The 21718-nt window shown below is 42.4% G+C and overlaps 1 protein-coding gene across 1 annotated transcript in view; it reads left to right on the top strand.

The window, feature by feature from the left end:
• The first annotated feature begins 6195 nt into the window (after positions 1-6195).
• LOC140454442 (transmembrane protein 87A) overlaps positions 6196-21718 on the top strand; it is a 73199-nt gene continuing 57676 nt past the window's right edge. The window contains exons 1-6 of the mRNA XM_072549177.1: positions 6196-6356; positions 7472-7538; positions 8182-8273; positions 11656-11775; positions 18797-18847; positions 19340-19399. Coding sequence (XP_072405278.1) covers positions 6252-6356; positions 7472-7538; positions 8182-8273; positions 11656-11775; positions 18797-18847; positions 19340-19399 — 495 coding nt within the window. The 5' untranslated portion in view covers positions 6196-6251. The remainder of the gene's footprint in view (positions 6357-7471; positions 7539-8181; positions 8274-11655; positions 11776-18796; positions 18848-19339; positions 19400-21718) is intronic.

Below are 21718 nucleotides of genomic sequence, written 5' to 3'. Positions count from 1 at the left end.
AAATTTGTCAGAAGATCTCAGTTATCTGTGGTTATGGTAGGGGATTTTAACTTTCCAAACATAGACTGGGACTGCCATAGTGTTAAAGGTTTAGATGGAGAGGAGTTTGTTAAATTTTCTGATTCAGTATGTTGATGTACTCACTAGAGAAGGTGCAAAACTTGGGAAATAAGGCAGGGCAGGTGACTGAGGTGTCAGTGGGGGAGCACTTTGGGGCCAGAGACCATAATTCTATTAGTTTCAAAATAGTGATGGAAAAGGATAGATCAGATCTAAAAGTTGAAGTTCTAAATTGGAGAAAGGCTAATTTTGACGGTATTAGGCAAGAACTTTCTAAAGCTGATTGGGGCCAGATGTTTGTTGGTAAAGGAACAGCTGCAAAATGGGAAGCCTTCAGAAATGAGATAACGAGAGTTCAGAGACAATATATTCCTGTTAGGATGAAAGGAAAGGCTGGTAGGTATAGGGAATGCTGGGTGACTAAAGAAATTAAGGGTTTGGTTCAGAAAAAGAAGGAAGTATATGTGAGGTATAGACAGGATAGATCAAGTGAATCCTTAGAAGAGTATAAAGGCTTATACTTAAGAGGATGGCAAAAAGGGGACATGAAATACCTTTGGCAAACAGAGCTAAGGAGAATCCAAAGAGTTTTACAAATACATTAAGGACAAATGGGTAATTAGGGAGAGAATAGGGCCCCTCAAAGATCAGCAAGGCAGCCTTCGTGTGGAGCCACAGGAGGTGGAGCAGATACTAAACAAGTATTTAGCACCAGTGATTAGATTAGATTCCCTACAGTGTGGAAACAGGCCCTTCAGCCCAACAAGTCCACACTGAACCTCCGAAGAGTAATCCACCCTGACCCATTTCCCTCTGACTAAAGCACCTAACACAATGAGCAATTTAGCATGGCCAACTCACCTGACCTGCACATCTTTGGACTGTGGGAGGAAACCGGAGCACCCGGAGGAAACCCACGCAGACACAGGGAGAACGTGCAAACTCCACAAAGACAGTCACCCAAGGCCGGAATTGAACCAGTGCTTACTGTGGAAAAGGACATGGAAGATGCAGAATGTGGGGAAATAGATGGTGACATCTTGAAAAATGTCCATATTACAGAGGAGGAGGTGCTGGATGTCTTGACAAATCCCCAGGACCTGATCAGGTATAACCCGAGAGCTTTGTGGGAAGCTAGGGAGGTGATTGCTGGGCCACTTGCTGAGATATTTGTACCATCGATAGTCACAGGTGAGGAGCTGGAAGACTGGAGATTGGCAAATATGGTGCCACTGTTTAGGGAAGGTGGTAAGGACTAGTCAGGGAACTATAGACTGGTGAACATGACGTCAATGGTGGGCAAGTTGTTGGAGGGAATCCTGAGGGACAGGATTTAAATGTATTTGGAAAGGCAAGGACTGATTAGGGATGTTCAACATGGCTTTGTGCGTGGGAAATCATGTCTCACAAACTTGATTGAGTTTTTTGAAGAAATAATAAAGAGGATTGATGAAGGCAGAGCAGTAGACATGATCTATATGAATTTCAGTAAGGCGTTTGACAAGGTTCCCCATAGGAGACTGGTTAGCAAGGTTAGATCTCATAGAATACAGGGAGAACTAACCATTTGGATACAGAACTGGCTCAAAGGTAGAAGACAGAGGGTGGTGGTGGAGGGTTGTTTTTCAGACCGGAGGCCTGTGACCAGTGGAGTGCCACAAGGACTGGTGCTGGGTCCACTACTTTTCATCATTTACATAAGTGATTTGGATGTGAGCATAAGAGGTATAGTTCGCAAGTTTGCAGATGACACCAAAATTAGAGGTGTAGTGTATAATGAAGAAAGTTACCTCAGATTACAACAGGATCTTGATCAGATGGGCCAATGGGCTGAGAAGTGGCAGATGGAGTTTAATTTAGATAAACGCAAGATGCTGCATTTTGAAAAGCAAATCTTAGCGGGAATTATAGACTTAATGGGAAGGTCTTAGGGAGTGTTTTTGAACAAAGAGACCTTGGAGTGCAGGTTCATAGTTCCTTGAAATTAGAATCGCAGGTAGATAGGATAGTAAAGAAGGCATTTGGTATGTTTCCTTTATTGGTCAGAGCATTGAGTACAGGAGTTGGGACGTCATGTTGCGGCTGTACAGGTCATTGATTAGATCACTGTTGGAATATTGTGTGCAATTCTGGTCTCCTTCCTATTGGAAGGATATTGTAAAACTTGAGAGGGTTGGAAGGATATTGTAAAAACTTGAGAGGGTTCAGAAAAGATTTACAAGGATGTTGCCAGGATTGGACAATTTTAGCTAAAGGAAGAGGCTGAATAGGCTGGGGCTGTTTTCTTTTGAGTATCAGTGGCTGAGGGGTGACTTTATAGAGGTTTATAAAATCATGAGGGGCATGGATAGGATAAATAGACAAGGTCCTTTCCATGGGGTTGTGGAGTCCAGAACTAGAGGGCATAGCTTTAGGGTGAGGGGGAAAGATATAAAAGGGACCCAAAGGGCAACGTTTTCAGACATGGAATGGTGCATCATGTAATGAGCTGCCAGAGGAAGTGGCGGAGGCTGGTACAATTACAGCATTTAAGAGGCTCCTGGATGGGTATAAGAATAGGAAATGTTTAGAGGGATATGGGCCAAGTGCTGGGACTAGATTAGGTTAGGATATCTGGTCAGTATGGACGAGTTGGACTGAAGGATCTGTTTCCGTGCTGTACATCTCTATGACAATATGACTCTAATAGACCAATACCTTTTGCCCGAAACGTCGATTTCGCTGCTCTTTGGATGCTGCCTGAACTGCTGTGCTCTTCCAGCACCACTAATCCAATATGTGAAATGGTTTATTGTCTTATGAGGAAAGGTTGCATAGGCTGGGCTTATATCTGTAGCTGCATCAGAACATTATTTCAATGAGCCAACACACACTGCAGCACAAAGGAAGTACGCAGAGCAGAGGACATCACCTATACCCTGTATTCAAAAAGAACGGGTACCCAATGAACATAGTCTGCCGATTTCTCAGCAACAAACCCAAACAAGCAGACAAAACATGTCCAGAAATCCTAGCCACTCTCCCCTACATCAAAGACATCTCGGAAATGACTGCCAGACTACTCAGACCCCTTGGCATCATGGTAGCCAACAAACCCACCAACACACTAAAACAGCAGCTAATGAACTTGAAAGACCCTATACAGACAACAAGCAAAACTAATGTCATTTACAACATACAGTGCAAGGACTGTAACAAACATTACATTAGACAAACAGGCAGAAAACTAGCCACCAGGATACATGAACACCAACTAGCCACAAAAAGACATGACCCTCTTTCACTCGTATCCTTACATACAGATAAGGAAGGACACCACTTCGACTGGGACAACACATCCATCCTAGGAGAAACCAAACAAAGACATGCACGAGCATTCCTAGAAGCATGGCATTCCAACTAGAACTCTATCAACAAACACATCGAGTTAGACCCCATCTACCACCCCCTGAGCAAAAGAACAAGAAATGGCTTCACCATAGGAAATGACATCACCAACCCAAAGAAACCCAAACATATAAACAGAAAGCAGGAATTATCAGCAGTGCTTCGCCCAGAGGCCCACTGAAGATGTTACCTAGTAGGGTGACGAAACATCTGGAAATGAACCTTCCAGCTCAGCGAGCAAACCTATATCCAGAACCTAAACCTGAGTTACAAATCTTCTCAAAACTTGTAGGCTTATATTTGCTGGAATTAAGAACAGTCACAGGCTGGAAATTCCAGTGGGCACAGTCATGGCTAATGTTAAATTTTCTTTTTATTGAGGTGCAGGAAGCACATACAAATCACTATTTCATTTGGAAAGAGTGTTTGGGACCATGGACGGTGAGGAGAGAACAGGTAAAAAGGCATGTGTTGCACCTTCTCTGCTTGCAGTGAATGCTGCCACAATTACTCGATTTAGGCTAATTGAGGAATGGAACAGATATCCCAGAGAAAAACTTGCCCAATTGGGATGGTGAAAGGAGAAGGGAGAACATAGGGAGATGGGCCTGTACTCATTGGTCTGGAGATGCCGGTATTGGACCAGGGTGGACAAGGTCAGAAGTCACACAACACTAGGTTATAGTCCAATAGGTTTGTTTGAAATCACAGGCTTTCGGAGCTCAGCTCTTTCGTCATGTGAACTTCACCTGATGAAGAAGCAACATTCTGAATGCCTCTAATTTCAAATAAATCAGTTGGATTATAGTCTAGTGTCGTGTGACTTCTGACTTTGTACTCATTGGAACACAGAAGGCATCAAGGTGATCTTATTGAAACATGCAAGATTCTTAGGGCAGAGTGGATGCAGAAAGGTTGTATTCCCTTGTGGGAGAGTGTAAGACCAAACAATATAATCTCAGAATAAGGAGTCGCATATTTAAGACAGCAATGAGGAGGAATTTCATCTTTCAGAGGGTAGTGAATCTGTGGAATCTTTATTGCAGAGGCTTATCAAGGTTGTGCCATTAAGCATATTCAAGGATGATGCTGCGGAAAACAGCGTGGGTTCCAGTTATATGATGTGTATGAGGGACATTCTTTGTTGCATTGACTGTATTTAGAATTACCAATGTTACGTACTTTAAGAGAGTTAAAAGTAGCAGAACTACCGAACACAACACTAATTGTTCTCAATAAGGTAACAATGTAACACTTGGTCGAACAACTTGATTAGCTCATTGCCTGGAGACAAAAACAAATTCAAATTTGGCCAATCAGTTTAAATTATACCCCCAAAAATATCAAACTCCAAACCAGTTTGAATTGAGTATATTGACAATCTTAAAAGCCATTGACACAATCCGATGTTCTGGGGATAAGACCAGGGGGAGGGTGGGGGGCGGAATTGAAACAGTTGAGAGGAGAACTGCCAAGCCCTAGCATGCAACAGACTTGGAAAGAAAATCTCTCTTAAAAGTGCCTTTTTGATCAATAACCTGTGATGCAGAAATTCCTAACAAAGAGAAAAGATGACATGGCAAGATCTGAAGACAAGAACCTATTGTAGCTTGGTTTTGAGATTAGATTAGATTACAGTGTGGAAACAGGCCCTTCGGCCCAACAAGTCCACACCGCCCTGCCGAAGCGTACCCACCCATACCCCTACATCTACATCGACCCCTTACCTAACATTAGGGGCAATTTAGCATGGCCAATTCACCTGACCTGCACATCTTTGGACTGTGGGAGGAAACCGGAGCACCCGGAGGAAACCCACGCAGACACGGGGAGAACGTGCAAACTCCACACAGTCAGTCGCCTGAGGCGGGAAATGAACCCAGGTCTCCGGCGCTGTGAGGCAGCAGTGTTAACCACTGTGCCACCGTGCCGCCCACTATGCAGTGTTGTTTTGTAAATCTTAATTGGGAGTTTTATCAGACTAGTTTTATAGAAGGGAAAGTAAAAGATAGGTTAGAGAAAGAAATTGTAAATAGTGGTTCGATGATTATTCTCTGTTATACCTTAAGAAATAAAGTTGTTAATTTTTACATTACATAGTTCCTGGCCACTCAAATTTTTATTGATTACTGCGCGGGATAACTCTTTTCTATGTTACTGATTTTAAATTAAGCAGGAGAGTTTGCCAAATGTCATAACACCATCTTTCTCTCACTTTCACCTGTCTGACCATCGTGACACAGACAGCCTTACAGGGAGTTAACACCTTCAATACATTATCTGGGTCGACAGGACACCAATTGTTAAAGTGCACTTGAGAATATAACTTTTTAAAAAGAGTTTTGCGATTTACATATGAAAGAACTGAAACCAACACGGTCATTCTAAAAGATGAGAGACCTAACAAACAATCCAGGTCTTTTTCAATGTATAATTCCAGTTACATCACACTGTCAGCTTCTGCTTTAATTCTGTCTTACAATCTTATTCTCCACAACCACCTGATGAAGGAGCATTGCTCCAAAAGCTAGTGCTTCCAATTAAACCTGTTGGACTATAACCTGGTGTTGTGTGATTTTAACTTCATCCACCACAGTGCAACACTGGAGTCTGCAAATCATGAGTCCCTTTAAGAAGTGGGCGTGGTTTCGAACCCATCTGATTGACATCTGACGCAATGACATCACAACGGAAGACGCTGCGGCGACCTCACGGCGCGCGATGACGCAACAAACGGTGGGGCCGCTGACGTCACGGCGCGGTTGAGCGGCCGCTTCCGCTCAGTGCGTGTAAAAAAAATAAAGATGGCGGCGTGGCGGCGGCCGCTCGGCCCGTGCTCCCTCCTCCTGGTCCTTGTGGGCGCGGCCTTGGCGCCAGAGCCCGGCAAGTGGAGGCTAAGAGTCGGCGCGGTAAGTGTGAGCGGCACTCGGGCAGCTTCCAGTCGCCTCTGCCCCGGCCGGCCATTCGGGTCACAGCCCGGGGGGGGGCCGGACCCCCGACCCCCTCACCTCCAGCCCGAGACCCCACCCCGTCACCCTCACACAACACCATTGGCGGACGGACGGAGGGAGGGAGGGAGGGAGTGTTGACGGTGATAGACCGGGGTCTGTCTGGGATGGTTTGAAAGGCATTGGAGCGTCAGAAACTAAAAGACTCCAATTGCTGGAAAAACTCAGCATCTGTCAAGAGGAAGCAGAGTCACCGTCTCTGGACCCCAGGACAATGAGGGTTGGAGTTGTTCCCCAGACAACTGGAGGGTGTTCCATTACGCTCTTGACTTGTCCTGATTCATAATAATCAGAGGTTTTCCTTCACTTTCTTTCCCTTGGCAACGTTCATCCTTAAGCACCTACACAGTATCATTTGACTTTCGTGCTGACGAGCCGTGTCAACGCACCAACAACCATCAGTTATCTGGAATAATGCCAGTGCAGGTTTTTTGCCTATAATTAAAACAATGCTCAAACAGGGGAGAGAGAAATTAATGTTCCTGCTGAGGTCCACAGACACTCAAGCCTATGAGGTACCAGGCAACCTTGTTGCCATTTTAAAGCAAGTCAATGGGCCATGATTGGGCTGGTCGGGAGGAGACTGATCCTACCGGACAGCTAAATCAGTATTGACTCTAAGTGACTTGGAGGTGCTTGTGTTGGACTGGGGTGGACAAAGTTAAAAATCACAAAACACCAGGTTGTAGTCCAACAAGTTTATTTGGAAACACTAGCTTTGGGAGTGCCACCCCTTCACAACCACTTTTTGCTTTACATCATCATGATGCACTATTGAAGAGCCTGGTAATGGGGTTGGGGTGATACCTGTCTCCTGTTTTTGCTGTGGTGGCCATGTTAATGAATAATTTGAAGGATCAGAATTCAATCTCATAGTAACAGTTTATGAATTGTACCACAGTATCTTTAAAACCTAAAATGAAAACCAACTTTTTCCAGTAAAAATGGCCATGAAGCTAATGTGATAAGCCAAATGGCTGTCTGCTTGATGACTCAATTGTTTTGTCTCTTTCCAGAATCAAACTAAGACTCATTATCTACTGAGGAAGACATTGTTTAACAGCTCTTCCATTACTCTGAAATGTGAGTAGCTGTATTTCTAGCCTGATCAGTGGTGAATGGGCTTGCTTTTGGGAATAGAATTATGTTGGGTTTGATTTGGATGTCCCTGGTACTGCAGTTTGCTGAGCTGTAAAGAGTGATATCGAATCTTACTCCTGTACCTTTAGGTTCCACTTTTCTGTTGAGGGTGTTGTGAGGAGAAGGAAATGCAAATGGCTTCTTCCTACAGTACAGAGGGAATGGTGACTTATGTTGACCTCTCTTGTACCTCTGATCATGCATTTGCAAAGGGAAAACTGCTATCTGACCAGAAAATGATGCAAGCCCATCAGTAGCGTAAGGGGTGAATTACTTTCACTCAGGAGTTGGGTGCGGTTAATTAATCACATTCTGGAAACATTTTTGAAAACAATTCCACAAATAATCTTAAGAGCTCACTTCCATGTCTTGACATTGAGCATGAATCCAAAGCACCTTCTCCCTGTGGATTTATTGTGACTACTTGATGTCCTGAAACAATATTAAGCCAATTCTCAAAATGCAAGAGTGTTTTGCCATCTGGAAAGATGGGTTGGGAGAGCCAGGGAAGGGGTGGATGTGTTAAGTTCAGACCCATGATAGTTCCCTGGGAGCACATGATGATTAACGTTCTCTTATCTTTCAGGGACTCAAGAGAATTGTGTGTCTGAAGTAACCCTGGATGTCACATGGTATTTGAGAAGTTTTCATTGTTTTGATGAATATTCTACAGTGAAAGTAAGTGATGTTTGCTCCGGATATCACTGATTTCTAAAAAGTAGTGATTAAAACACTAAAACTGTGGATGTGAATAGTGAATTTAAACTGTAAAATGCTGGAAAGGAGACACTTACATCTTGAACCACCACAGTGTCGGGACCCAAGTCTGTCATAGGAATCTATTCTCTTCCATGCATCACTTAATCTGTTCCTGTGCAGCAGTTGTGGATTAAGACCAAATGTGATTTACAATATTGCAAAATTTATGGAAGATGATTACTTCTGGAAGTGGATACCTAAATTTAATGTTTTATTTGTTGATAGGATGTGGGTGCCACTGGCTGGAGCAGCATTTATTGCCCATCCCTAATTTCCCTTGAGGAAGTGGTGGTGTGCTGCCTTCTTGGAGCACTCTGGACCTTGTGGTGCAGATAGACCCACGATGCTATTAGGGAGTTGATTCTAGTATTTTTGACCCAGTAACACTGAAGAAATGGCAAAGTAAATCTCAGTCAGGATGGTAACTGGCTTGGAGGGGAACTTACAGGTGCTGGTTGTTCTATAGTATCTGCCCTTGTTTGTCGGGGGTAGAGGTTGCAAATTTGGAAGGTGTTATTGAAGGAGCTAGGATAAGTTGCTGCTGTGTGTTTTGTAGATGTTGTCCATTGCTACTGTGTGTCAGTGGAAACAGGCATGAATTTTGATGTTTGTAGATATGGTGCTAATCAAGTTCAGTGCTTTGTCCTGGATGTTGTTGAAAGTTTGACTGTTGTTGCAGCTGCACTCATCAGGGCAAGCAGAGACTATGCCATTACACTCTTGACTTGTGTTGTGGATGGGTGGACATGCTTTGGGGAGTCAGATAATTTCTAATCACCATTTACATTGCTGGTCTATTTACATTGTAGTGGTAATATGATTAACATTTGGGAACAATAATTGGATTTTCTTGTTTGAGAGAGTCATTGCCTGGTACTTGTGTGGCCTGAATGTTTCTTGCTACTGATCAGGTCAGATGTGCAAGTTGCTTGACTGTTTCAACAGCTAAGGAGCTGTAAATGGTGTTAAACATTATATGATTCATCAGTGACCATTCCACTTCTGCTCTTATGCTGGAAGGATGATGAACAATCTGAAGGTAGGGACACATTACTGCCGATGCTGGAATTGTTACTGAAAACAAATGCTGGAGATCATGGTGAGTCAAGACAACATCCATGGAGAGAGGGCGAGCTAACATCTTGATGACCCTTCAGAGCTGAAGTGAAGTTTGCAGGGGGCAGCGTTTATTATCTGGAGCAGTTTGGCTAAGGACACTAAGGCAGTTTTCTTCAGAGCAGAGAAAGTTGAGAGGGGACCTGATTAAAGCACACAGGATTATGAAGGGCATGGACAGGATGGATGGAAAGCAACTGTCCACCTTTATTTTAAGGGTCAATCACAAGAAACGGACTATTAAAATGAAAATCAGGATGTTATGAGGTCATATAAAGAAAACATTTTTCACCCAGGGTGATGGGATCCGGAATGTACCGCCTGGGAGGGTATTTGCGAGAGGTAACCTCACAATCCTTAAGAGGTACTTGGATCAGCACTTGAAGTGCCATAACATTCAAGACTTTGAGCCTAGTATGGCAAGTGGGACTACTGTGGCGAGTGTATTTTTGGCGAACAAACTCGATGGGCTAAAGGCCTTCTTCTGTACTATCTGATTCTATAATTCTACTGCCTGAGGAGTTCCTACAAAGATGATCTGGGATTGAGATGATTGACCTTCAATAACCACAACCATCTTTTTGTCCAAGATATGATTCCAACGAGCAGAGACCTTTCCTCATCGTACCAGTTAACCAGTTTTGCTGGAGTTGTTGATGCCCCATTCAGTCAGTTGCTGCCTTGATGTCAGGGACAGTCACTGTCTCAGCTTTGGAGTTTTTTATCCATGTTTGAACCAATTGTAATTAGGTTCAGGAGTGAACAGTTTATTGCCAAACGAATGTTGCTTGCCCTCTATTACTCTTTAGTGCTTAATTATTGAGGACTTGTGCTCTTGTACAGCACTCTGTTATTTTAGTCTGATGTACTGTACTATTTGAGGTATTACCTTTTAGATGTGACATCACAGTTTTATGTTTGAGTTCCAGTTTGCAGTGTCTCTGAGAAGAGCAAGGGAGCCATAGCCAACATGTATCTCTTGAACAACCTGTTTCAGAACAAAATCTGGTCATTCTGCAATCTGTTGGAACCTGTTTTGCACAAAACGGCTTCCACAACTCCTCCACGTACAGCAGTGATTACAGTGAAGGCTTTCATTGACTATAGCATTCCTAATGTTGGGGAAGATGCTGCGAGTTACTGTCCACTCCCTGCCTGAATTGAATAACCTGCATTATTTTCTCAATGTATGTTTATTTATTCTAATGAAATAATAACCAATATAATTTTAAACTACTAAGCAAGATTTTTGAGGGAAGACAGTGGGTTTAATTACAGCAAAAAAGATATGAATACTGCTCTCGAGAATTAGAGATTTAAAATAACTGTAACATTTTAGTAGTCTTGACTGATGATAACTATTACCTATTTGGCAGATAAATCATATTTATCTGGAAGCAGCTACAGGTGGTATTATGTGGGTAGCAGTTGTGACTTTATTCAAATTAAATTTTTCAGCATCATTTTTTTGAGTGTTAAACAGATGCATTTTGTCATGAGTGGCCAATACATTGGTGTCCTTTTCGTACAGTGTAACACCTCTTTGTGGTAGAAAGGCTACATTGCTGAATTCATAGCTTAGACGTTTTTATCCAACCTGTCCAGATGTGGCCCTTGGAGCAGGTGGGACTTGAATCCCCAGGACATCTGACTCAGAGGTAGGACCACTACCATCACAAGTGTGCCAATTCGTGGTTTAGGTGATAGAAGGATAATACTTTTCAGCTGTTATTCTTTATAAACAAAGGATTAGGCAGAGAGTGCACAGAAATGACTGATCTGCCAAAGTTCTGCAGTAAAGCACTCTCCTTCTTCAACAACAGAAGAGCTGAAAAGTGGAGGAAGTGGTTAGATCATTCTCCCCATCTTTTTGCACCCTTCCATGCTCACCCTTTGAGAAGATCATCTACCTGGGATCGTAGCTTGTGGAATGGCTGGGACGAATATTTTGAAGGTTAGACCATGTAACATGAAATTGCCAAGGACTTTTGTATGGAGCTGAGCTGTGAACTGATAAAGCACTCGGGTATAATTACATATTGCACTGAGTTACAGGTGGTTGTAATTTGTTGTAAGTGGTAGCTTTACTATAAACAGCTATGTACACCCTTTACCCCAAAGTGCCTTTTTGTATAACATTCTCAATGTGCATCATTTCCTGTAATAATCTATGTTTCACCTATAGGATGATACCACAGCAAATTATTTCGGTTCTACCACAGAACAGCACAAAGATGGAAGTGGTTATTACATACAACATCGGTACAAACCTTTCAAATGTGAAAAAAACATCATTAGTAGAGAGGTGGGTAGCTTTTTATTCAAAATGTGGACGAGGTGCTAAAATATGAGTCTTGGATTATTGTCAAATGCTGAATAAGTACAGTCCCATCATGCCTACCCTTCTGATTAACCATTTATGACTTTGACTTGGTCAGTAATCTTGTTAAGACAAATGTGATTCTGTGATCAAGTAATGAACTGAGTGAGGATTGTCACGTGAACGTGCAAAGTATTGTCTGGTGCGTTTTGGCTCAATTTATATCAAAGGATGATTACAGAACAGCTTTAATACAGAAAAAGTTGATTCTGCCTGTCTGCAGGAGCAACATGGCTAGTCCCACTGCCCCATGCCCTTGACCTCAAATCTTTTCTCCTCAGGTGCTTATCCAATTCCCTTTTGTAAACAACAACTAAGAGTAAATTGCCTTCAGGTAACTGTCCGACCTACTTTTAGCAAATAGAGCTTTCAAACATGGGAGCAGAAGTGTCCATTCAGCTCATAAAGTCTGCTGTGCATTGAGACCATAGTTAATCTGGTAATCCATAACTATATTTTTCTGTCTATACATCTAAATCTTTAATTCCCTCACTGATCAGCCTGACCATCTCAGTCCTAAATAATCTTAACAGAAGCTCAACAGTCCTCTGTAGTAAAGAATTCCAGATTCACTATTTGAGATATGAAATTTCTCCTTGTCCAATGTCAATCAAATGCTCCCAGATTGTGCCCGGTGGTCTGAGACACGCACACGCACACGCACACGCACACGCACACGCACACGCGCGCACACACACACACACACACACACACCAAGATCCGTAAGATCCCTTTCAGTTTCGATAAGGTCCCCTCTCATTCAGCTACATCCAAAGAGCCCAGACCCACCCCCTCCTATAAACCTTCCCCGTACCTGTTACCAACCTCGTGAACATTCCCTGGACTGCTGCCAGTGCCCGTATATCTTCTAAACCTTGATGAGCCTCGTGAATCCAACGCTGGTATATTCTCCATTACATAAAAGGACCAAACCTTCACAGAATTCCAGATGTTGGCTGACTAGGGCCTTGCATAATTGTAACAAGATCTCCCCATTTCTATGCTCCATGCCCTTGGAAATTGAAGCCATCAGTCTATTTGCCTCTCCTGTCATCCGCTAAACTTCAATGCTAGATTTTTGATTCATGCTTAAGGAGTCCCAAATCCCTCTCTGCTGCAGCTTTCTGTGGTCTTTCTCTGTTCTAGTAGTATTCCACTTCTCTGTTCCTCCTGCCAAAATACATGATAAATTCTGTTAAATTTATTAGATATGATTGCTCCTTCATGCAACTTTGACTCTCCGAAATTAGAGCATTTAGGAATTCATAATATGCCACTAAGTTCTTTAACATAGACTTGATTGGTAAAAATGTTAGAGTTTCTTATTTTTATATTTAAAGTAGCTCTTACTGTTTACTCGCTAGTTTCCCCTCATAACTTATGTTTTTCATCATCTTTTTGGATATCTTCTGTTTGTTTAGAAAATGTTCCCAATCCTCTGGTTTACCAGTGATCTTTGTCATATTTTTTCCTTTCATTTTGATACTATCCCTAACTTCCTCGGTTAACCATAATTGCTTTTCCCTTTCCAGAAATCTCCCTCCCTCACTGGGATATATCTGTGAGCCATGATGTGAGCAATGTTGTCCATTGTTGTTAAAACATCTTTTCTGCTAAAAATATTTCCCAGTCTACTTCAATCAAACCTGCCCTCATCCCTGTGTAATTACCTTCGTTTAAGTTTAGCACCATTGTTTCTGATTCCAATTTGTCACTCTCAGACTGAATGTTACATTCTACCAAGTTTGCTTCCTGTTTCCTGTGGGATCTTTTACTTCGACATCACTTCTTAAATCTGCCTCAATGCACATCACCAGATCCAAAACAACCTGACCCCAGTTAGATCTACAGCATTTTTTTCCCCCAGGAAGCAGTTTTGAATACACTGAATTTTTTTTTCATGGCTATCTCTGCCAATTTGATTTTCACGTTTTTCGTGGAGATGAAAGTGACTCATGATTAATCTTCTGCCATTTTTACATGTCCTCATTAAAGAATCACAGAATCCCTACATTACAGAGGCTCATCGAGTCCACACGGACCCTCTGAAGAGCTGCCCACCCAGGACAACTCCATCCCTGTAACCCTGCATTCACCTAGACTGCACATCCCTGGACACCAGTGGCAATTTGCCATGGCCAATCCACCTAATCACATCTTTTGACTGTGTCAAGAGCATCAACTTCCTGGGAGTGCTGATCACCAACCGTCTATCCTGGTCCACCCACATCGATGCAGCGGTCAAGAAACACAACTGCATCTCTACTTCCTCAGGAAGCTAAGGAAGTTTGGCATGACCACAAAAGCACAACATCCAGTGGAATCCTAGGCAGACATGGGGAGAAAGTGCAAACTCCATATAGATAGTTACCCAAGGTTGGAATCAAACCCAGGTGCCTTGTGCTGTGAGGCAGCAGTGCTAACTACTGAGCCACCATGCCATGCCAAAGCTGCAGGGTAAGTGGGTTGGTCATGGTAAAGGAATAGGGTAGGAGTCTGGGTGGATACATTTTGGAAGGTTGGTGCAGGTCTAATGGGCCAATGGTGTCTTTTCGCACTGTCGGGGTGCTATGATTCTAATAAAGCTATTTCCCTACTGTCCACTTTCAGTGTCAATTACCAAAATTGCTGCCTTGCACTGGTGCCCTATTCCTTTGCTTTGAAAGCTTACCTTACTCTCACCAAACCTCCACCCATGCCTGCCCCTGCCACACAGCACCTTAGTGCAATTGACCTTACCCTATTTTCCTTGTTCTTGGATTACTTTTATCCTTTATGTAAATGCACTGATGACCGTGTGGCCAAATTCCACCCCAATTTCCTTTACAAATTTGCTGATGATACCACCGTTATAGGTCAGACCTAAAACAACGACAAAACAATACAGGAAAGCGATTGAGTTCTTCAGAGGCATGGCGTTAAGACAACAATCTCTCCATCAATGGCAGCAAAACAAAGGGGCTGGTCATTGCCTTAGGAAGTGGCGTAGAGGGCACTCCCCCCCCAGTGCCCTTCTGTATCAATAATGCTGAGGTGGCGATGGTCAAGAGCATCAACTTCCTGGGAGTACTGATCACCAACCGTCTATCCTGGTCCACCCACATCGTCGCAACGGTCAAGAAACACAACTGCATCTCTACTTCCTCAGGAAGCTAAGGAAATTTGGCATGACCACAAAGGCACAACACTTTTTATAGATGCATCGTAGAAAGCATCTTACCTGGATACATCACAGCTCTTCCCAAGACCACATGAAGCTACAGAGAGTGGTGAACACAGCCCATTCAATCAAGTGAACCAACCTTCCATCCATACTTCCTGCAAACTCAGGAAAGCAGCCAACATTATTAAAGACCCCTGCCACCCTGATTATACTCTCTTCCAACCTCTTCCATTGGCAGAACATAAAGAAGTTTGAAAATATAAAAGTACGAACAAATTCATAAACAATCTTCCCTGCTGTTATCAAACCTTTGAATGGACCCCTCAAATATTAATTCTGATCTCTCTCTCTCTGCACCTTCGCTATGGCTGTAACACTTCATTCTGCACTGTTTTGCTATCCTGAAACACTTTGTATGTTACAAACTACCTGTCAACCGCACGCAACAACACTTTTCACTGTGCCTAGATACATGTGACAACAATCAAACAATCAATAATTCAGTTTGATACATCAAAAATTCTCTGTGATTCCACCAGGCCAGTTTTCCCTGAAATTAAAGATCCGCAGTGGTGGAATTTGCCTGACTTGTGTCGAAAACCTCTCCCCATCCCGTGTCCCCGTTCCTATCCTCACCCAAGTGTCAGACTAAATCTTTGATCCGCAGTTCAGTCAGTATGGCCTTTATGCTGGCAGTGATCAACACAGTCGATTCTCACTAAGTGGAAACCCTGTCACAGGAAATATTGTGCTGTCATTCCTGCTCTCCTTTCAGAAATGTTTCAGTAATAACTGAGAATGCTTGGGGGTGCGGTATCAATCTGTAACCTCAACTCAGCCAGTTTATTCATCAGGCTGCTTTTAGAGTCTTAAAGCATGGAACCGGAGCCTGCAGCCGAACCGGAGCCTGCAGCGACCATAATCCCAAATTAAACTAATGCTACCTGCTTGTTCCCTGGGCCATGTCCCTTCAAAAATATCTTATTCATGTACTTACCTAAATGTTTTTTAAACATTGTAACTGTACCCACCCACTTTCACTTAGACTGGCGGCACGGTGGCACAGTGGTTAGCACTGCTGCCTCACAGCACCAGCGACCTGGGTTCAATTCCCGCCTCAGGCAACTGACTGTGTGGAGTTTGCATGTTCTCCCCGTGTCTGCGTGGGTTTCCTCCGGGTGCTCTGTTTTCCTCCCACAGTCCAAAGATGTGCAGGTCAGGTGAATTAGCCATACTAAATTGCCCGTAGTGTTAGGCAAGGGGTAGATGTAGGGGTATGGGTGGGTTGCGCTTCGGCGGGGCGGTGTGGACATGTTGGGCTGAAGGGCCTGTTTCCACACTGTAAGTAATCTAATCTAATCTAAGCCACTCACTGTGGGGAAAAGAAATTGCCCCTCATGTCTTTTTTTAAATCTGCCTCCTTACGCCTTCAAGATATGCTCCCTTGTCTTGAAATCCCCAGGCCCTAGGGAATTGACACCTGCAATTCACCTTATCCATGCCCCTCGTGATTTTATAAACCCCTATAAGGTCACCTCTCAACCTCCTACGCTCCAGTAAAAGAAGTACCAGCCTATCCAGCCTCCCCTTCTAACTCAAAGCCTCCATTCCTGGCAACATCCTGGTAAGTCTGTTCTGAATCCTCTCCAGCTTGATAATATCATTCCTACAACAGGGAGACCAGAACTGGATGCAGTACTGTAGAAAATGGTTCACTGATGTCTTGTACAATCTCAATATAATGTCCCAAATCCTGTACTCAAAAGGTCTGAGCAATGAAAGCAAGCATGCTAAATGCCTTCTTAACCATCCTACCTATATATGATGCAAACTTCAAAGAATTATGTACCTCAACTCCTAGGTCTCTGTTCCACAGCACTACCCAAGGCCCTACTTTGAATTGTCTAAGTCCTGCTCGTTTGTTTTACCAAAATGCAATACCTCGCATTTATCCAAATTAAACTCCATCTTCAGCCAATTGACCCGATTGATCAAGATCTCCTTGTAATCTTATATAGTGTTCTTCACTGTCTACTATCCCACCAATCTTGGTGTCATTTGCAAATTTACTAACTATGCTTTTTATATTCTCCTCCAAGTTCTCTAAATATTGACAAACAAAAGTGGACCCAGCACCAATCGCTGAGGAACATTGCTAGTTACAGGCTTCCAGTCTGAAAAACAACCCTCTATCATCACTCTGTCACTTGCCATTTTGTATCCAGTTGGCAAGCTCACTGTGAATCTCATGTAATCTAACTTCACTAATTAGTCTACTTTGTGGGGCCTTGCCAAAGGCTTCATTAAACTCCAAATAAACGTTGTTTATTGCTCAACCCTTATCAATCATCTTGGTTACTTCCTCAAAAATAACAAAAAATATACTGTTCAGAAATAACCATACATGGGTCCCAAGATAGAAGAGAAACAAATCAGAAGGTTATGATTAAATAATGTCAAGCTTAGTTCTAAAAGAACACAAGAGAATGGACAACGGAGAGAGATAATCTTCCTGGTGAATGATGAATTATGATAGTTGTGTTGCATTTGATTTCAATAAAGAAAAAGTACAATGTCAACAAGTTTGGATGTATCATCACGGATAGTTTCCTCTGGGTGTTCCAGTTTCCCCCCTCGGTCCAAAGATACGCAGGTTAGGTGAATTGATCAAGCTACGTTGCTCGTAGTGTTCAGGGTTGTGTAGGTTAGGTGCATTAGTCAGGGTAAATGTAGAGTAATGGGGTAGGGGGATAGGTCTGGGTGGGAAACTCTTCGGAGGGTCAGTGTGGACCTGTTAGGCCGAAGGGCCTGTTTCGACACTGCAGGGATTCTCTAAATTCTATCACATGATATCCCGCCTTCAAATACTAAGTGTGTCAGATAAACTTTCTTCCTGTTTCATGAAATACATAAGTTTGTTTTAATTCACTAATAATTTTTTTTCTTGGGTTCCTTGAAACAAAACCCAGGAAATCAATTTTCAATTCCTGGAGATTGAGATACTTGGAAGGATTGGCAACCCATGGTTTGCGTGAAATGGTCTGTTTTCCTTGGTGTCTAACTCCTTTGGGTTTGTCATCCAAACCTGATTTCCATCCATTCAAGTCCATGCCATTCCAGTGTGATATCACTGCATGTTGATTCTGTGTTCCATGTGCACATTGTGAGCATGCCAGCTTGTACCCTTATTAGGAAATGATTTTTGAAGGAATTATTTCTATCTGCTATCCCTGCAGGAAAATATGAAGAGAGTTCTCTTAAAAAGGCTATGTTTCATTTTTAGCAATTTAATACTTGAAGTTTCTAAAATTAGCACTGACGCTTAGAAAAGATCACAGATCAGCAATGATCATCCCAGCATTTGTTAGTAATAGGATGGTGTGCTGGGTCAAACAGATGGATTCTTTAAAATACTGTTAATGAAAATCTGTTGAGTAGAACCTGAAGGCTGATTTTTTCCTGTCCTTGCAGTGGTGGGCGTGCAGGACAGGAAACTAGTCTTACACCAGTGAGGTTTCCTTTATATTTCCTAAGCAACCTGTTCAGAGATGTTATTATACCCCTCTGTAGAAGGTAGAACTTGAACCTGTGTCTCCTGGCTCAATACCTCTGCACCAAAAGAGCCCTCAGTGAAGCTTCCTTTGATTTTTATCCTCCAAAGTGCTATCACACAAATGACAAATCTACTTTGAAGCACCTTGGGATATTTATTATTTTAAAGGTGCTCTATAAATGCAAATTGTTTTCTGCATCTGAGTACCTAATATCTGAATTCTTTTTCAGCTGCAAGTAAAAGTTTTTGACCAACCAAAGCCATTGCTGAACAGAACTTTGGTAAGCAGCCGTTTATGTAATGGTCAATAGTTAGCCATTCCTCAATCCCATGATTGGTAGGGTCATATAGTTTGTGTTTAATCGCTCATAACTTTTATTGTATCAGTTCTTTTGTGAAGCCTGTAGGGCAATATTAATCCATCAGTGGCAGTCTGTCTCGTTTAACAGAATGGTGTTGCCTGGATGGTTCAGTGAGCTGAATCCAGTGAGTTACTGGATCTGTACTGAGTTACTTAGAGACAGCAGATATTATACCAGTGCTAAGCCCACAGTCATTGGCCTGGCCACCCTAATGTTGATGCATTGATGCGAATTGTCAAGTTCCTATTGTTCAACTGGCGATGTCAGCACAGTCCAGGGATCAAATCGAGAGACTTCCTCGTTTACGCAGTTCAGCTTCTCACCGCCTGAATGAGCTGTGAAGTTTGTATTGTACAATGTGGCTTGTATCTTGAAACTCTTCTAAATTTTGATTTAACTGAAACTTCACAGAGCATTGTGCCTGAACACATTCCCAAACCAGTCGCCAAAAGAAGTACAGAAGGCAAAAAGGTAAGACTTGGGCATAATATATATGATGGAGTGTGGGGGGGAGGGGGGGGGGGGGGGGGGGGGGGCGGGGAAGGAGATTATCCAGAGGTATTTTTATAAATGTAGTGCAATGAGTTTTGAAACATGTGTAGAGTAGTAATTTAGAGAAGGGTGATTGGATGGAAGTGACGGTCATTCAGTAAAATCTTTAGAAAATTGGATAGCACATCTGGAACTTTATAGTCTGTGATATTTATTGATCAGGCCCTACATTAGTATTAGAAAAGTTACTCCTGAAGTTATTTCTTTGCACTCTTTACTGTTAACCCTCCTCTCCTGAAAGTGCTGATTCATATGGGGTATAGTTTCACTGGGAATGATACAGTACCTTAACTTAGTACCCGTGTTCATTTGTGAGGCTAGATAGTGAGTAATTACAGACCTTTCTCTTTGACTCAAGCAGGACAGCTTCACCCAGTAAAGTCTGTTTCAGGGGTTGGCATGTCTCTTTGGTGAGGTCGGGTAACTTGGCCCAGGCTAATTATCTTGATCAGCTAGCCCGTTGGAGTGAGCAGTCTTATTTGTATGGGAGTGTCAATCTGACAAAGTGTGTCTCAGAACGAATTAGAGAATTTTAGATACGTGACTACCAATTTGTGAAGCTCCAAAATATTAACAGCCATATGTTTCTGCTGTTGACAATACCATGTATTTTATCATAAACCATTTTTTGTGTTGCTGAGGAGGAGTACTCCAAAGACTTGCTCAGAGTTTAGTTTTATTTTAAAGACCAATTTTGTCAGTATCCCTTAATATCATATTTCATACGTTATGAAGTAACTTAATAAAGATGGATTGGCACTGCTCAGCCCATCTCCTGTTTGACTCTGTTTTAATACGCTGCAGTAATTTTTCAACTGATGTCATGTAATATGATGATTTCCTGAGAGATGTGATTAATAATGAGGTGAGGTGTGTTGAAACAATTCAAACATACTGAAATGTGTTTTATCCTGTCCATACACAGTACCTCATGTGGCAACAACCCTCCCTGGAAAATTGTGTTCGGGAGTCACAAGGTTCTCAATATAGTTGAATATTTTAAATTAATTTTCAGGTAGTTTATTTAGATGCTACAGTTTAGATCCGATACATTAGCTAAATATACTGGAGAAGTACATGATTCTCGACAGTTGAAAGTAGCTATCTGGTAACAAAGGGTGCATGATTAATTGTGTTTCATAATGGCAGCATTCTGCTCTGTTGCCCAAGTGTGGGGAAACGACATCTTGCTCCATCTTTCCTGTAGAAGGTAACTGCTTGATGAGGACTGGCTCTGTTTGAGTGCTCATTAATATAGTTTGCTTTTATGGGCTGGTAGTTTACCCAATGTCAACTGTTTGCATCTTACAAACGAATATAGGATAAGTGTTCTTGGGTGCAGCACTCCACCCTCAAGCCTGTTTGCCTGTCACTAAGACCTTGAGGTTAGAATTTTAGTTGACTTCATACCGAGGGTTATTTCTTATCCCTTTCCAAATACAGAACAAGCTCGGTTATCTGAACATCAATTATCTGAATTTTGGATTATCCAAACAAGATCTCAAGGTCCTGTAAATACTTCCTTTGTTTACGATTAGATCAGTTATCCAAACAATCAGTTATCCGAGCAAAATACTCCCTGCCCGTCTCATTTGGATAATCGAGGTTCTGTACTTGCAGAGATAAAAGGGGACAGTTGATACTGAAAGATTCGCTATCAGTTCAAGAAAACACCAACTTCAACCTTTGTGACTATTATCTCTATCTTATCTTGGTCCCTGACTGCTTGCTTATACTTTTCCAGAAAGAGAGAACTTGTACTGCGCCAACTACTTCAATAAGGGATCTGTGGTAATCTGTGCAGAGAATGTCTGCTGACTCGCTCAAAATAGCCTCCGATTGTAAATGCAATATGCGCAGATTATCCCTTCCAATACTGTCAGTGATGTCATTCCAGCCCGTCCATATATTTATTGGGTTTATTTGAATGCTGCCATGTTCAGTTTTAATGGCGGAGCATTTCACAAAGTGTGCATGCGCAAAACTTACCATGTATGCAGTGTGAACCTTTTCAGGGGTGTCAGGAGATGCAGCCTTTCATGATATGTTGTTAAGGAGCTCTAACCTCTTTTCCAGCTTCAGATCCAAGCTTGGCAGGAATTTGTTATTCCTGATTTGAATACTTGTCTAAATCTTGTTTGTACTGGAATAAATGCCACCATCTCTTCCTTCTGCCTCGTAACTTTAAGAAAGATTTTTAAATGTTACTGCTGACAGGCCAATTGGAAATCTATAAGA

This window comes from Chiloscyllium punctatum, chromosome 29 (genome assembly GCF_047496795.1).
Source record: "Chiloscyllium punctatum isolate Juve2018m chromosome 29, sChiPun1.3, whole genome shotgun sequence".
Taxonomy (NCBI): Eukaryota; Metazoa; Chordata; class Chondrichthyes; order Orectolobiformes; family Hemiscylliidae; genus Chiloscyllium; species Chiloscyllium punctatum.
The sequence above is the reverse complement of the archived record's forward strand: the minus strand, read 5'-3'. Positions and strand labels throughout refer to the sequence as shown.